The sequence below is a fragment of the Pseudopipra pipra genome, chromosome 23 (assembly GCF_036250125.1).
Source record: "Pseudopipra pipra isolate bDixPip1 chromosome 23, bDixPip1.hap1, whole genome shotgun sequence".
In the NCBI taxonomy this organism is placed as follows: Eukaryota; Metazoa; Chordata; class Aves; order Passeriformes; family Pipridae; genus Pseudopipra; species Pseudopipra pipra.
The window spans coordinates 2106673-2124485 of record NC_087571.1 but is presented as its reverse complement, the minus strand read 5'-3'; the positions used below and the strand labels follow the sequence as shown (position 1 = coordinate 2124485).

The 17813-nt window shown below is 49.8% G+C and overlaps 1 protein-coding gene across 1 annotated transcript; it reads left to right on the top strand.

Annotated features, from left to right (window-relative positions):
• The first annotated feature begins 11892 nt into the window (after window positions 1-11892).
• TMEM218 (transmembrane protein 218) lies at window positions 11893-14637 on the top strand. Its single transcript, XM_064634369.1, has 3 exons — window positions 11893-12024; window positions 12134-12236; window positions 14099-14637. The coding sequence occupies exons 1-3, from the start codon at window positions 11921-11923 to the stop codon at window positions 14231-14233; spliced, it is 342 nt and encodes a 113-aa protein (XP_064490439.1). The 5' UTR covers window positions 11893-11920; the 3' UTR covers window positions 14234-14637.
• Window positions 14638-17813: the final 3176 nt, after the last annotated feature.

Below are 17813 nucleotides of genomic sequence, written 5' to 3'. Positions count from 1 at the left end.
ACACCTACCGCGCTTAAACCACGCCCACCGCGCCAAAGCCGCGCCTATAATGCCGAAGCCAGGCCTATAATACCGAAGCCACGCCCCCGGCACGCCCCATCGCTGAGGCCGCGCCCTAGGCCACGCCTCCAGCCACGCCTCCTCGCCCGGCCCGCTCAGCGCCCCCTGCTGGCCGCGCTGTGCGCCCCCCAGTCCTGCCCCCCCTCCCCTCCCCGGGGACCCCCAAACCGACCCACGCCCCCCATCTGCCTTCGGACCCCCTGCCCCGCGGTCTCCCCGGGGTATTGCTCAGGCCTCCCCCCGACACCACGCGCGCCCCCGCAGGCGTATCCCCCCCCAACACATTTGCCCACCCAGTATCATCTGCTTCCCCCCCCTTGCTTCCCCCACAACGCTTTTGCCCCCCCAGACACGTTCAGAGCCAACCCCAGCGGCCCTCGATTCCCCCCCACGCGGACTCCCTCCGAGTGCCCCCCCCACTATCAAGCTGACCACGGGGGGATCACCAACCCCCTCCAACCCCCCCCCCAACAAAACCCTAAAATTTAGGGCGCCCCATAAAATCCCACCCCAAGCCTTTCCTGTGGGATTATCCCCCAGGCAAAACACTCTTGTTTTGGAAGCAATCTACTATTTGTTGTTAATTTGGGGAAAAGGCTTTCTGACCAATCTCCCCCCACCCAAATTTTGGTCCACGTGAGACATTAACCACCCTCCTCTCTCCCAGAGACCTGCAGACGAGGTTTCCCTGGAGTCACTTTTGCTAGGAGAGCTGGCAGAACTGGGTCCTGCAGGCAAATTTTCCCACATTTTATGGCAAAAGCCACAGGGACAGATTTTTCCAGATTCAGCCCAGCCACAGTCTGGCTTCTCCCAATTTTTCCATCCCTTCCCTGATAAAAAAATGCCATCAAACACGGGTTTAATGAGAAATTCTGAATTTCTGCCCGCTTCCTAAGGAATATCGAGTGGGGAAGGGAGTCACTCAAAACAGCCCTGGAATTCCTTTGGGATGGGTTAAAATTGGCTCCAAAGAGTTACAGCGGGATGTACGAGCCAGCAGCACTAAATGGGGCATAAGGAATGGCCGTAGGGCCAGGGATGAGATGGGAAAGATGGAAAAACAAGCTTAAATTTAAGTCCAGGGAACCGAAAATGCCTTAATTTTTCCTCTTCAATTTCCCAGGACGAGCAGACGCTTCCAAATCTCTGTTCCTAAATCCCTCTTTCCAGCTTATCCCCCCGGAAAAGTCCATCCAGAAAATATTTTGTGCTTCCTACTCGGGAGCAGCCTCTAACATACGTCGATGTCCTCTGGGTTGGCCGTTGGAGAGCAACAGAAAATAGATGGTTCCCACTTGGAATCCATCAATAAAATAACGGAGAGATGCACTGGATGGCTGGGATGCATCCCACCCCCCCACCAGCCCCCCCAAAAAAAGAAAGCATCTCTGCATTGCATTGCTGGGACAACCAGCGGGAACTCAGAGCATCCAAGATCCCTTGGAGACGTTGGAATGATTTATAGGAATTTCTTGCCTTGTAAATCAGCCAACGGGACGTTTTTCCCCTCCCTCATTACTATTCCACGGAAGCGAGCGAAGACGAGGAGCCATAAAGCTGTCGCCGGGTGTCTCAGCCAGCTGGGGATGCTGGGCAGAAAATATTTTGGGTTTTTTCAGAAGCTGGAGAATCAGAATGGAAGAGTGAAGGGGAAGCAGATGGAAACCCCATCATCGTGGTATCAAAGGACCACGGGATCATCCGCGCGTGACCTCTCATCTCGCTCGTATGTCATCTTGGAGAACAGGGATATAAGGAGAGAAGGCACACGTGGGGCGTATTTTAAGCTGCATCATTGCCAAAAATATCCAAGTGCTCAAAATTTTAGGGCTCCCCTGGTGCAGGAATGTTTCTTCTGGAGCCAGCAGCAGCGAGCACCTCACGTTCACTCCTTAAGCATCCCAAATTCATTCCTCAAGCATTCCACATTTGCTCCTTGAATATCCCACATTCACTCCTCAAGCATCCCTCTTCCCCAGTTTCCATTGCCAATCACCAAAGAGATTCCTCCACTGGTTTTGGAATCTCATGCTCAAACTCCAGGAAAAGTATCCAGCCCCAGGTTTTTCCTTCACAAACACAAAAGCTGCTTCTTCCCTGGAGAGTTTTTCCAGAGGTTAATTATCATCCCAGGTTAAAAAAAACAAGGTGTCTTATTTCCCAGTGGGATTGGCTACTTCATCATCCAGCCATGGGAGCTTGCTGGAATTTTTTTTTTTTGATGGTAAATTAAAATTCTCCCATACTCAATCCTGGTGGGTTTTTCCCCAGAAAAAAAAAAAAAAAAGGCATCTTTCTGCTGCAACAGGTCACCCCTGGGTGATCTTTTTGTGGTCACATCTCATCCCACCAGCCCTGATCCTCCAGATCTCCAGGACCAAGGATGTTCAGCAGCACTCCTACTGAGCAGAGTTAGGGTACTTCTCCCCACCTTGAACCACCCTCAAGTGACTGCAGCTGGAAGGGATGTCCAAACCCCACAACTAGAAAACCCTCCACCACACACCTTACTCCATCCCTATCCCAGTCCAGATTGCTGGAAAACCTCCCCAAAATTAAACCCTCTCCACCTAAAAATCTCCCAGATTCTGGGGGTCCTCATGGGCACCTCAGGGGGATTTTTTTTTTTGATATCTGAAGTCAGTGTCATAAATATCTAATTGCCCCAAACTCATCAGTGCTTATTCAAGAGGACACAGCCTGTTCCTTTCCAAAAGCAACGAGTACTCGGAGCACGTTTGCTAAAATATTAAACAGCGGCAACATATATAACCAGCAATATTTACATTTTTACATAACAGGCTTCAGGAGGAAACAAATTACATAAAATATAGCGGTTTAGTCTCAGTCGTTTGACTGCTCCTCCATAAATAATTCAATTCTCTTTCCAAGATTGCATTATTGCTCGTGTCGGATTTCTCTGTGAGAACTGTGACGGGATTCTCCGCGAGATACGGGTAAATTATTCAGTGATAGATGTTAAAAACAAGACGGGGTTTCAGGACACAGATCTGCGGCTGAGCCGGGCTTAAGCACCGCAACGGGTTGGAGAGACACGACCCTTTAACGTCCTCCTTCCAGGGAGGATGTCCAACCCCCCTCGGGAGCTAAAGGATGCTAAAAAGGAATCCCTTAAGGAAATTTAGGACTCGTTTCAGGCAGGATGCTGCTCCAAACTGTGGTACCCTCCATCCCTCCCGCTCGGGCACCGCGCTGCGATCGGGCGACGACGCTCAATGCAAATCACTCATTAAAATTTGCGTTGGGTTTTTAGGAGACGTTTAGGACACGGATATTTTCCCGCACCTTTCCAGGCCCTCTCCAGTTACGAGTTTCAAGCGAAGAAAAAAATACAGCATCAACCAAGGCAGCCTGAAAAGCAACATAGGGACCATCCACGTCCCACGTCCATCTGTCCAAACCCAATGATGCTTGTACCAAATTTGGGGTGAAGTTAAGAGATTCCCCAAATTTCACCCATTTAGCTCATAGAAGATTTTTATTCAACCTTATTCCCCTCCATTTATGATAGTTTACATACCCACAGGACAAGTCCTCTTGTAAAATGTTTATTTTTACCTGTGCACGTGGTTTTCCTGGGAATAATATGAGAGTCAACCCCAAAAGAATTCTGGCAATGAGGTGATGTTATTTTTGAAGGCACCGTGCATTTTAAACGGTCTCAGACATACATTAGACCAAGTAACACTACATTGATTCCCCAACTACTAATAGATAAATACATGGGAAAATATAATTAAAAGGTTTTACCAATAATCCATAGGCACAAGGAGGATGTATTAAGAATAAGTGATCAATGCCAGGATGGCTCTATATTCCCCATGTGAGATTAAATAAGATTAAGTTTATTTCTTGTGTGGCATTGATGGATCAATAATAAGGAAAGTTGAAGCAAAAAAAAAAAAAGGATTTTTCCCAGTTGCTGCCTCACCAAGCAGCTGGGATCAAGTGGGAAAATACCTGAAAAAACAGAATTTCTCCCCTCCCCACACCAGCTGAGCAGGAGTTAAGGATGGCTTGTTGAGCCAGAAAAGCACTTTGGGGTCCTTCCAGAGGGCAAATGCTGGATAAATGGCAGGTTATATATATTTTGATTAGAAAATCCCTGCTGCCAACTTAGTCCTTTTAAGTGTTTAATTTCAAGGCATAATAAGTCTGTGGCTGGTTTTTGCTGCTCCTTCAGGCTCTCCTGTGCAAAGTTACTGCAAGCATCCGACTGACTGATCCTTTCCCAAGCATTTCCAGGGATAAATAAAAAAATAATAAAAAAAGGAGGCTCTGGATGTTTAAAGTGACTTACCTTCAGCACTTCAGCAAGCTTTGGAATTTTGTTTTCCGGAGGCGATATCGGCTGGTTGAGATAGGGATGGGCTGGAGGGGAATAAAAAATATAAATAATCATAAAACTACACCTTGCACAAATACTGTAAAACCCAAACCAGGGTTGGTTGGTGGGCTGAGCCAGGTCAGGCAATAAAACACCCCCAGTTTATTTTTCCGGGGGATATCTGAAGTAGTTGGGTACCAGACAGCCGGCAAACGTGACCTGGAGATGCTGAATCCCGGCCTTTTAAAATTTTGGCTCCACCTGAGATGTTTCTTCACCTTGGCTGGGCTTCAGCATCCCTTCCCCGTCCTCGTTTCGGTTCAGTCCACGACGGGAGTTCAACCTTCATCTGCAGCATCTCTTCACCGAGCGATGCCAGGCCTGGCTCCTGAGGATCCGGTGAAGGGAGAAGTGGAGAGATGGTCACAACTCTTTAAAGATGCAAATTGAGAAGCAGCCATCATAGCAGGAGAGCTCTGTTAATTCTCTTATGAGTATGCAGATTTCAACGCTGACTTTTCCTAGGCTTGTTTTATTTAGCAATAAATTTAATACCAGCTCCCTGAAGCAAAGAGACAGATGGACTATAAACTTTGAATTTTGAGTAGTTTTACTTCCTTAGGTTAGTGTCATCTTTGATCTCTCCTGAAATTACAGCTCGGAAAGTTCGCAGGGATTGAATTCTGCTTTTTTACAGCCCTCAAAGCCATTTGATTAGCCGCCTTTTAATTTTTTTTCTTGCACAGGTTACCCAGAAGGATCTTAAATACCATCTAAATGATTCATATCCTTGGCTGCCGGAGTTATCTCGGAGACTTGCTAATGGACCTGAGCAAACCAAAGCACTACATAATATCTGCTCCGCAGGCAAAGGAAAGCAAAATAAGCTTTATGCATCCTTTGGGATGCAAAGCTCCTGGGATCCAAGACCAAAACCCCTGGGCTGAAATAAAATGGTGCCCTTGCAAAGCACCGGGCAACCTGTGCAGGGTTTTGGAAGGACCACAAAGTCATGATGCAACAGGAAGGACTCATCTCCTTTTTTTTTTTTTTTTTTGCATCCACCAGCAATGAAAAAATTAGGTTGGAAGTGAGGAGAAACACCAGGGAAGCCTGAGAGGTGGGTGATCTCCATCCTTGGGTTGTCCACAGGGAGGAAGCCATGCGCTCACCAAGGGCTGTGATGGTCGGATATACAAGAACATCCTTTTCACTAATGAGCCTGAGGTGTGTGAAAATCCAGAATTTCATTTGGGGATACAAAAAACACGTCTCAGGAGTCAGGGAGAGGAGAGCTTAAGGGAAACAATGTGACGTTTGAAGGAAGCTCCCAGGACTCACGAGGTGCTTTGACCTTGCACATCCAGTTCCCACCACAACTGATTTCCCCACTGCCACACACAAATAGGGAAGGAAATTAAATTTTTTTTAAATAACACCAACAACAACAACAGCCACATCATTTCCAAGCTGCCACCTGGGGAATAGGGGGGGAAAAAAATCGATACATGTCAAATGAAAAAGGGCGAGAGCAAAGGTGTTGCAAGGAGCCAAGGATAAAACCAGAATGAAAACTGCAAACACACTTGGCTGTCAAAAAAAAACAAACCAAAAACCACCTGCCTGAAAGTCCCAGGAGCCTCAGCAATAAATTTGGGCCGTTTCAGCAGTTGTTGGTTGCTCCCAGCCACCCAACATCCCAACCATTTCCAGTAAGGAGGCATTACCATCGACCCCTCAATTGCAATGGAATTACGATGGATGAACATATTAGGGGCACATTAAAGTCTAATGAGCAGCCAGTGATTAATGCCATTATGAGGAATGCCAGAGGATGATGAGCCACTTAACGTGAAGTGTCGTGGGTTTCATTATCGATGGCTCTTTGGTTTCCAGCCTGAAAACTCCTGGGTTGGAAGGAGGAAGAGGTTGGCGCAGGTAAAGGCCCGAGGTTTCTGAAAGTGATGACACAAGGAGGTCCCATATTGATACCCTTTAAGGATAAGATTGATGGGAAATAGCATCTCTCGGAGGAACATATGGGAAATAGAAACCCCTTGGAAAAACTTCTCACCATGGGCTTTACAACCTTTGGGAATGCCATTATAAAAGCAAACGTTAATTTTTAGTGTCTCCCCCGACCCTGTTCTTATCTTTCTTTTTCAGCTGAGCCTTCTTAAACTCATTTTCCATGGGTTCTTTACCTCTTTCCTTTAGCTTTGCCTCTGCTCCATCCCTTGCAGCACACAGGGAGGGCTCTACAGTCCTACTGGAATCCCTCAGATGGTTTCTCTCCTCCTTCCTCTCCTTGGCTGGAAGAGGTTTTGCTGCGATATCACCCAGAGGTGTTGACACTACGGGGACATGTCACCCCTTGTGGGCATGATGACATTTAAGCATTCCCAGGAGACACTTATACAACCTTTTGTTTTATACAGGTGCTTTAGGGAAATCACTGTGGTTGCTTGAACTTCAGAGAGCCAAGTATCAAAAAAACTTAATTGCACCAATCCACAAATTAATTAAACTTAATTGAAGTTCCATTTAATATAACAAGGCACCAAAACCAAAAGATTACCAACTTCCTCCCACTTGGGAGTGATAGGAATCATAACAGGTGATGACAGAGACACCCTGTATTCCTCCTTCCACCTTCTCCAAGTGCTTCTTGGTTGAGGTCAGACTCATCCCACAACAGGAAATGTTTTCTCTCCTCTACCTCCCACCTACCAGGGCCTTTTGGGGCTTTTAGAGGCATCTCTTCTTGCTGGGATGGAATTTTTTTTTTCATTTGAAAAGTGACTTCATATCCCATTTTATTATTTTTTTGAGTGTTGCAGGATTTGTTCTGTTTGAAGTCTTACATCCTCATTTCCCGTCAGGACGATTAAAATTGATTTCTGCCGTCAGCAAGAGAAAGATAATCTGAAGTGGGTTCCTGTGAGAGAGAGCTGTATCCCCACTGGAGCCATTACTAACCCTCTCCTATTATTTTAACTTTCTTTTTTTTTGGGGGGGGGGGGATTTCTCTTTGGGAAAGGGCAACTCAGTGCTTCTCAGCCTCCAAGTCAGTTGGGGAGAACTATTTAACCTCATGTTTTGCCATCACAAAAAGTGGACTGAGGGATTTAAATAGCTCTTGTTTACCACTGCCACACTCCTGGTGGTATTTTTAGAGGAGTAATAGGATCCTCTCAACGCCTTCACTTTGCTTTCTCGAGCTCTGCAACCTCTGACCCCATCCCTGCACCTGTCCCAGTTTGTATCCGGACAAATTGAAACGGGATGGGTTTTTCCCCTGCACTAAGCTGGGTGGGTTCCTGGACCACTCAGAGGCTTTGCAGAAGGAGGAGGAAGGGATTTAGGCTGGAAAACCATTGGCAAGGACTAAAACCTCAGGCTGGCAAAGAAAACATGGAAAAAATGAGCACGGAGGGCAAGTGGTACTTGGGGATACAGTCCTTCCTGCCTATCTCTTAAATTAATTAAACCTGGAATGTCCTGAATAAAAAAAAAATCAATTAAAATAAATTAAATATTTTTTCTAAATCAATTAAATAAAATTTTAACGTCCATTAAATAAATTTAAAACTTAACAAAATCGACTAAATGCCGAATATCCCAAACAATCTCCAAAACAGGCCAAAAACATCCCTAAAATATAAACAACATCTTTCCGGGCTGGAGGATCTCAGGGCCCCACGATCACGCTGGTTTGCACCAAACCCCCACAACCAAATTTAGTAAAATGAGAGGGACTGGTGGGTCCTGTCACACCAAGGACGAAAATGATGTGTTTGGCACCGATGCTGTTTTCCCCGACTGCCATCCCGGGGCTCCCAACCCACAAGGAGTCCCCCTCAAAAAGGGGGTCCCCAGCCAGGTCCCCACCATCCAACAGATCCCCATCACGAGGCTTAAACACCTTTACAAGAGAGTAATTTAACGCCATTCCCAGCTTAAGCTCCATATCTACCGGGCGTGAAATTAGTTCCAGCAAGCTGCAAATTTGCTGCTAATAAAAATATTTAGCAATTCGCCAGTCTTTAAATCAGGAGCAGAATATTTTCTTGCTTGCATCAACGCCTGTTTCTTTTTAATTCTAATATTGCAGCGTCGAGGAGCTCCAGCCGGAAAACCGGGAGTTTTACGACTGCGCGAAGAGTTTTAAATCAGTTCCCCCATCCAGCACTTCCCACTCTGCCAGCGAGAGTCTGATCCTTCATTATCATTTGATTGTAGGCCATGTTGGTTATTTTGGCCACCAGGATGAGCTGGGCTTGGTGGACTTGCAGGTTTTAACCCAAAAAAAGGGCGTCTTGACCCAAACCCGCCCCATTTCCAGGACCTGCTCCTTGAGCGGTGTCCTACAAAAGAGCTTTGATCCATATGATCCTGTCTTGCAGGCCTTGAAGGAAGGTCACCTCTCCATCCTCCTGGGCCAAGCGTTTAATTAGCCTCAGCACTAATTGCATCTCTATGCCAAGCCCATTTCATACAATTCCACCATCAGGATCTTTGTCGTGCCTTTGCCAAGAAATGCCACAATTCCCTGATTTTTCCCTTGGGAAAAACTACCTGCAGTGACGAAGCATCCTTCAAATCATTCCTCAGCATTGGAGAACGCTGAATTATTTAAGCCCAAATAAACCCTTTGCATTGGGTTTTCTGGGCTGTGAGCATCCAACAGCACCTGGATGATCTGCCTCTCCTTGTTTAAAGCACGGTATTCCTTGAGAGCCTTGCCAGGAAAGGCTTTATGATACCTAAATTATTGCTATCAAACACATTGGAGCTGGAATCAATCATTACCATATCACTTGTCATTGGTCCTGTCCCCAGCACAAGGGTTTGGATGCAAATGTCACGTGGTGCAAGTCAAAAGTCTTGGAGAAACCTGGACCTGTGACACCAGCAAACACCCCCATATTAACAGTTATCCTGGAAAACAACCACCACAAATATGAAGTTTCTCCCATAGTTGTGCAAACAACACAAAAATCCTCAATTTCTAGTGCGTTCGTACATTTTTTAATTTACCTTTTATACTCAGCATTGCCTTTCTCCTACTTTCTGTTACCTTTTCTTCCCAGGTGCAATGCAACTCTGATACAAAGAGTAAATGGGATCAAGTCCCAGCAGGTAAAAGATGGAAGGAAAAGTTATTTTAGGCCAGCAGTAAATGATCCTTTGGCCATAAAATCTAATCTTTGCATTCAACTGACCAGCTGCCAGAGCAGTCCATAAGGCAAATCCCCAGCCAAGCATTTCTGATGCCAGGGGGAGGCTGAGATGCAGAAGAGGGTTGTGTGTAGGATGATGAGTTTTGTTGCAGATGGGATGAAGAAATTTCTAATGAAGGTTATGCTTGGAAATACCACACCAATGAGCTTGGTTTTCCCAGGTTCCTTCTCCCAATCCCTTAGCTGTGGATTTACCATTTGCCTCCTTTGTGCTCAAAGAAACCATAATCCCACTGTGGTACCCTGTGGACCATGCAAATAAATATTACAGATAGATAGATATAATTTATATCTCTATGAATAAATATTATAGGGATAAATATATAGGCTTTTTGGAGCTGCTGGACATCATTTCAAATCCAAACCTCAGTGCTTGAGTTGCCATCAGCCCAGTTTTGATGGTGGGGTTGAAAACAACAAGCAGCATGGCTCAAACCTGGCCGCTGGATGTGGTTGCTGGAGTGTATATTGGATTTATTCTTCAACCTCTGGCCAAATACCTGGGATTTGGTGCAGTCCATCAGTGGGCTCAACAGCTGGATGATTCATGTTCCCTGCTGCAACCTCTTGAACTGGTTTATGCTGTCATTGCCAGCATCAAGAAACTACCAGGAGATGGAGATAAGAAATAAAGATCTGGTCAATACAGGAAGAAGTTAAAGAGGCCGTTGGAAAAGCTGTGGGTAAAAGGTAGAAGAGAAAAATAAGTCTAGAAAAAGCCTCACTGGCTGATGGACAAAAAATTATCACTTTCAGATGGAAAGTCAAAAGACAGGAGAGGAATGGCAGAAAAAGAAGGTTCCAGCTGAAAACAGGGCTGTGGAGAAGAAATTTGGGGTTTTACAAACGACTGGAAAAGAAATGGCAGAATAGAGAAAAGCGAAGGGACGTTCCCAAACAACAGGAGCAAATCTGTGATTTCTGCTTGCCAACAGGAGCGGGAAGCTTGGGGAATAACAGAGGAGAAGATGGACATCGGGGATGTGGGGTTTGCAGAGGGGAAAAAAACCTGCCTGGTGGGATTAACAGCACAAGGTGGAGCGGGAAGGAGTTTGCTATCAAACATACGCTTTTAATATGTTGGCAGCCGGTTCCTACTCGATGCCAAGTAAAGGCAGGTGTCAGAAACAGTCTGTGCTCTGCTTGCTGAGGCGGTTGGTGTCACGCCGGCGACTCTGGTTTCATCGCAGGGAGAGGCAGGTCGGTGCAGCACAGCACAATTAACTGCTGGTTTATTCCTCCCATCGCAAGGAGTGACAGGAAACAGCACCTGGGTGACATTGTGTGCAGCCAAAGCATCGTCAGACTTCAAGCATTTGAGGGGGGAGAGGGAATATATCATGTTTGGGTTTTTTCAGGTTAACTGGTAGTTGAGAGCTGAGTGCCTGGGGTTGGAATAAAATGGTCTTTAAGGTCCGTTCCAACCCAAACCCTTCTGGGATTCTGGTATTCTACGACAAAGTCACTCATCAAACCACACTGGCCAGGGTCTGATGGGCAAGATGAGGGATGGTGAAGAGGCAGGATTTATAAGCAGGCTGAAAAACTGATTTTAAATGGAAATTTCTCTTGCCTTGATATTAGAAGATGCTCAAAGCATTGACAAATCCCCATGGTTTGGCTTGGCTGCCCCAGCTCCCCAGCATGACTGTTCCAAAACCCTGTTGGTAGTCCCTGTGTATTAACCAAATCTGCCTGATTTTGGCCCTAAATATTTTGAGGGCGTGGACAGCTGAATTTCTAGGGTTTGGGGGCGAAAGCGTGTTCAGAGGCGCTCCCCGCAGCGAGGTGGGCACGAGTTGGGTAACCAAGCACTGACCCGCCTGCACTGGGAGAGGAGAGGAATTCCAGCGGGAGCAGCTCCGAGATCCGGGTGGGGGCCACAGCCGCGGGACGGGGGGCGGCTGAAGTGGGCAGTTCTGGGCGTTCCATGACGACAAGGAGGGCCAGGGTTCAACAGGGACTTGTTTCAATAGGACTCCCACTGACAGTGGGATTGGGATCGGGATTGGGGTTGGGATCGGGATCGGGATCGGGACCGGCCGTGGCGCGCCCCCGCCTCCGGCAGCGCGGGAAAGGCGCCGGCCCCGCCCCTCACCCCCCCACTCAGCCAATGGGAAGCGCCGAACTCGCGTCAGGCGGGGCGGGGAAAGCCGCGGTCACGCCCCGCGCCCCGCCCCTCAGCCAATAGACAGTGCGAGGTGCGCGTCGGGCGGCGCTGATTGGCCGGGGCGGCGCGGTTGCTAGGCAGAAGTGGCGGCGCGGCATGGCGGGCGCGCTGGGCGTGGGGCCGGGGGTGCTGGCGCTGCTGCTGCTCTGGGTCATGGCGCTGCTGCTCGGGATGGCGCTGGCCCGCGCCGGCCGCGCCCGGTGAGCCGCGGGGACGGGGCGGGACGGCCCGGTGAGCCGCGGGGATGGGGAGGGGGGACGGGCCCGCACGGTGCTGAGCCCGCCCCGCCGTTCTCCGCTCTCCCCGCAGGGTCGCCGCGCTGCCCGTGGTGCTCGGAGCCGCCGCGCTCACGGCCGCGCTGCTGCTCTTCCCCCGCGAGGGCGAGAGCCCGGCCCCGGCCAGCGCCGAGGAGGTGAGCCCGGGCCTGAGCGGCCAGGCGGGCCCGGGGGCGGGGGGCGGTACCCCGGGGATGTGCCTTTGCCCCAGGGATGGGCTCCGGGGATGCCCTGAAACTCGAGGGATGGATCCTGGAGATGTGCCTTTGTCCCAGGGATGGGCTCCGGGGGTGCCCTGAAACTCTGGAAATAGATCGTGGAGATGTGCCTTTGCCCCAGGGATGGGCTCCGGGGATGCCCTGAAACTCGAGGGATGGATCCTGGAGATGTGCCTTTGTCTCAGGGATGGGCTCCGGGGATGCCCTGAGGCTCGAGGGATGGATCCCGGAGATGTGCCTTTATCCCAGGGATGGGCTCCGGGGGTGCCCTGAGGCTCCGTGGATGGACCCTGGAGATGTGCCTTTATCTGCTGCACATCCCTGACTGCTGCCCTGCGGCCCCGGGGATGGGCCTTTACCTTGGGAATGGCCCCAGATGTGTCATTTCCCCAAGGATGGGGCCATCCTGAAGCTCTGGGAATGGTTCTTTATCCCAGGGATGGGCTGCAAGGGTGCCCCGAGGCCCCGGGAATGGCCCTGCGCTGCCTTTTTGGTCTCCTCCTCTGGCACAGTCTCTGGCTGGCACGGGCTGTGTGGCTCCTGGGGCCGCTGTCTCTCAGTTTCTCTGACTAAATCCCTGATTTATGTGCTGTTCCACCCTGACCTCTGGGATTTGGCTCCCAGGGGCTCTGCACAGCTATCATACCCCTGCTTTGGTCCCTCCCAGCTCCAGCAGCTCCTGCTCCCCCTCTGCCGCCCCCTTTCCTTATAATTTTCCTTCCGATTTTGCAGCCTTTCGCTTTCCCCCAGCTCTGTTTTCTGTTTAAGCCCAGTAACTGCTCTTCAGCTCTCTTTGTAGGTTATTGCTGTGCTCGAGCATGGAGCCATCTGTGTTTTCAGGCACAGGATCTCCCCCAACCTGGGGTTCCATCAGGCTGCCTGAGCTGCCACCTTGAGCTCTCCCAGAGCTCTTTGGGCTCTGAACACACAAAGTTTTGTGGCCTTTCAGGTGCCGTTTCCTCTGTTCTATTATTAATGCGCGTTAATTATTGCTTTTCTGGATTTTGATCTGTGTAAATCCCTACTAAAAGATACTTGTAAGGTTCTTTTCTTCTCTCTGTGTTGCATGTGACCTGCCTGTGTGAAGGCTGGGAGCGAGATGAAGGGCAGCCCAGCACGTGTTTGTGCCCGGGAGGCAAACGCAATTGGAAAGCTTTTTTTTTTTTTTTTCATGGATCTTCAATTGGACTGGACCTGCCCTGCCTATCAATAATACATGACCTGGGCTTTCTGCACCAAAACTCTGCTAATTGGCTAATTAAAAAGTGAAACGTGCAGAAGGAGCCAGCACTTGGCTCACCAGAGACTGTCTCTGCAGCAGCACCAGGGCTGAGCATGTGCTAATGTGATGGATAAAGCTGAGCCGGGGCTGAGCAAAGCTCTGGGGGGTCTCGGGAGCAGAGAGGGGGATTTTGTAACCAGCCTCCTCGCTGTTGGCTTCTCTTTGTGTCTAGCCTTGCTGCTGTAGCTTCTTTTTTAAATTTTTTTCTTCTTTTCCCACTATTTCCCTTCTAAAAGGGAATCAGGGCTGGAGGTTTGTGAGTGGGGAGAGCTGCTCCAGGGCTTGGTTTGTGTCTCTTCCCTGTGCTCAGTACTGTGCTGCTCCACATTAACATTCCCACAAGTAGCATTTTGCAGAGATTCCTGTCGCTCATCCCATGCCAGGGATGAGAAGCAAGGGGAGAAATCTGGGGGAGCCCCAGAGGTTCTCTTTCCCAGGCTCCAGGAGCAGACTGGGGCTGTGACATGTGCTGGGATCTTTGTGCTTGTGTTCCCTCCAGATCGTGGACTCCTTCTTCATCGGTCGCTTCGTCCTCCTGGCTGTGATGAGCCTGGTCTTCCTGGGCTGCCTGTTCCTGCTCCTGATTTACCACCTCATGGAGCCCGTGTATGCCAAGCCACTCCACAGCAGCTAGAGACAGCAATCCCTGCAAAGAGAAAATCCCAGTGTCATGGGAATAGACCAGGAAGGGAGACCAGGAGGCTGTTCTGGAGGTGACCACGGTGGTTTTTCCAAGCTCAGGAAGCACCAGCAAAGCAAGTGAAGGTCACTTTCACCCAGCACTGCAGCTTTCATCCTTAAAGGCAGGGTTTGGGCTGAGCACAAGCCTCTTCCTCCCCAGGGTCTTCAAGCCTCTGCATCTGCAAAGGCTTTAGAACCTTTGTCTCCTCGTTTACAGGCGAGCTGAGATCCAGGCACTTGGTGCTGTCCCTCATTCAGGGAATTGAACTGAACCGAGATGGTTTGTTATTGTTACCCACAAGAGATAGTTTGTTACTGCTCCTTTTGCACTGTCATTTAATAAAACTGTTTCAGAAACCACTGCCTCAGCCGTTATTTATTCTCTAGGAATGTCACTTTTGGCCAGCCCTGTGGTGATGGTGCCTCTGAGAACCACCTTTTCCTGGGGCAGACTTGAGGGTTTTGGGGAAAAAAAACAAGCAAACAAATCCAAGGGATGGTCCCTTGGACTGGAAACCAGGAGCTTTGGAGGGGGGAGGGAACAACAGGCAAAATAATGCCAAAACAGCACATGGAAAGCTGCCCTTCCCGGGGGTGCAGAGGAAAGGTGGGTCTCACCTCCCTGTGCAGAACAGTCCTGCCAGCCATGGAAACCCCCCTTGCTGATAACCAAGTGTCCCCTGGGTGTGAAGGACCCCGGGGTGTCACCCTGGGTGGAGCTGAAGGCTCAGAGTTGCTGCTGCCCTAAAGCTTCAAACCACAGCTCACTCCAGCACAGGTCCTGCTGAAGCTGCTGGTCAACTCCAATATCTTCCCTCCTGCGGGAAAAAAACACTCCTTATGTTTTGCAGCAGCAGCAATGGGGTTGAATCCCATTTCTCTTCCATTTTTTTTGGGGAAGCAGAGCCAAGCCATCAACCTGTGCTGAGATGAACCTGTTGGCAGCAGCAGCAGCAGCTGGGCTGGGTGTCTGCACAGCAATTGCTGCTCTGTGCCCTCGGTGGCAACAGTTTCTTTTCTTGCATGAAAGTTCAAAAGGCTTTTAAATTGCAGGAGAAAAGGTTTTGGTGGCCTGGAGAATCCCGTGACCGTTTTGGAGCAGGGAAGGAGCCTTTACCACCCCTGCTGCATCAGGGAGAGGTCCCCACAGGTGAGGTGAGTTATCTTACGGCTCATATTTTCCAGCCCCAGCCAGGGGGATGGAGCTGCTCAGCCTTCCACGGTTCAGCAGGCAGCGGGTATTGCAGTGAGGTCAAAGCCAAGCGTGAGACAGCCCCAAGCACTCGGGGTCAGAGGCAATATAGCCAAAAACTTCAGGGCAGAAGCTTAGATTTTTAATTCTTTCTCCATTTTAGAGATTTTATTTTTTTTTTTTTTCATTTCGAACTGAAGATGGTGAGAGTAAATTAAAGAACCTATGGGCTTCTTTCAGCCATGTCCTGACAGCTGTCAGTCACCAAACAGCACCGTCAGGACATGAAACCCTGATAAGCCAGAGCCAGCGGGCATAGAGACGATGCTTCCCTGGCAGGAAATGCCCCAGCACCCCGGAGCACGAACTCAGGCAGCTAAAAAAAGGTAAGTACACTCCCAAAAAAGGCAGAGGAGAGGCGTCCCCGCTTTCCAAACCGGAGAAACTCTCGATCCCTTCCCATCCCGACGCTTTTGTCCGTGGGAGCCGAACGGTCGCGTTGAGGAACGCGCCGAGCGTTTGTGCAACACAAGCACAGTGGGGTCTCTGGGTGATTTGGAAGTTGTGCCTGAAACAAAATTCATATTTAATTCATCATCTTAATAACATTTGTGAACACGGAGATTGTCTGTGTGCCCCTGCCGTGTCGTTACTCCCGTGCTGGTGGGATGATTTGGGGGAGCCTCGGTGAGGCCACGGTGGCACTTTGCCAGGGTTTGAGTAGGGCAGATGGGAGGCCAACCATGGCAAAAGTACTGGGGGCACTAAAAACCCAACCCTAAAAGCAGAAATGTGAAAATTCTTCCCGTTTTGCACTGTAAATAAACCCAAAAAAGGGCTTTTTCCTTCCCTTAAACTGTGTGACTAAAATCAGTCAAGAGGTTGATGGTGCGGGGGGGTATTTTGGGGAGAATGGAAAGCCATGCTGCAAGAGGGACATGATTAAGGAGGCAATTTCAGCATTTTCCCCAATATCCTATTAATTGGAGAAAGAGCCCCCTGTGCTCTCACCCCCACCAAGATGTTTCAAGCTCCATCCTCATCCTTCAGCACCCCTGGCAGTGGGGAACGACCGGCTGGATGAACTCAAGCCGGGCTCTCCCTGTATTTATTTATTCTGGACTATTCTGCTCCTCTCCGCACAGGGGCTTTCCAGACAGTTCCTGTTTATTTTTGGGAAAGGAAAGACCACGTCAAAGAATTGGTATGAGCTGGAGCCGCTTTCCAACCAGCCCCAAATGGGGATTTTTTGCTGCTGTCCCCATCCCAAACCTTCAGCTCCCAGAGGATAACCTCTCATTAGCACATCCACCTCTGCCTAGCACCCTGATCCTTTATTTTTAAATTACTGTGCAGTGAGAGGGTGGGTTTGGCTTAAATCCCAACCTCTCACTTGCTGATGAGGGTGTTGGGAGCTTGGGATATGGGATAGCCAAGGAGCCCTGCTCCAGCCCAAACTGAGCAAATGGTCCCAGCTTTCCCCTGGCAGGGTGGGAGCACCGGCTGCGTCGTGTCCCGAGATGCCAGCTCTGTGCAGGCAAAAAATCAGGCTGAATCCCGGGCAGAGAAACCCGTCATGCCAAAAGGGCACATGTCAAAAGATACTGCAGGTGGCACGATTAGGACAGCCAGGCTGCTTTCAGGTCAGGAGGGAAAACAGCCCTTTTCCCCTCTAAATCCCCTGCCTGGCATGTTAGAGGCGAGTGGGGATGCTCCTGCACCGCGATGCGGGTGCCCAGGCTCACCACCCTGCGGGCAGCCGCTCTGTCCTGCCCGAGGCCGGGCGGGGAGCGGTGCCAAAGCAGGGATGGAGGGAGCGCCAGTGCCTGCAGGGGAAACTCCTCTCCTTGATTTAAGGTCCTTGAATGACGGCAATTCCTCACGCCTCACGCTGCGCTCTGCCGGCACTTAATTACCCTCGCTGGAAAAGCTGCCCTCAGATTTCCACCTTGACTTTGCTGACTTCAGCTTCCCTGCTGTTGGATCCTGCTTTGCCTTTGGCTGCTAATTAAAAAGCCCTTCAGCCTTTGCCGGCTGCTCCTTGCATGGGTAATTACGGACCGTGTCCCAGCCACCTCTTCACCTCCCCAGCAGCCCGGCGGACCAGCAGCATTCCTCCAAAATATGAGCAGCCTCTTCCCAATCCCCCCCCTCCCGGTGAACGGTATCACTGTGCTGGGGGGCTGTGGGGTCACCCGCGGAAAAACCCAAGCTCTGCGTCTGCCAAACTCAAAAAGAGCCCGTTTCAGGCGGGATTTGTCCCGTCACAGGACAGCGGGGGACGCGTGTCCGTGCTGGCACAACCCCTCACCGCAGCGCGGTGCCGAAGGGGCTCGTGGCA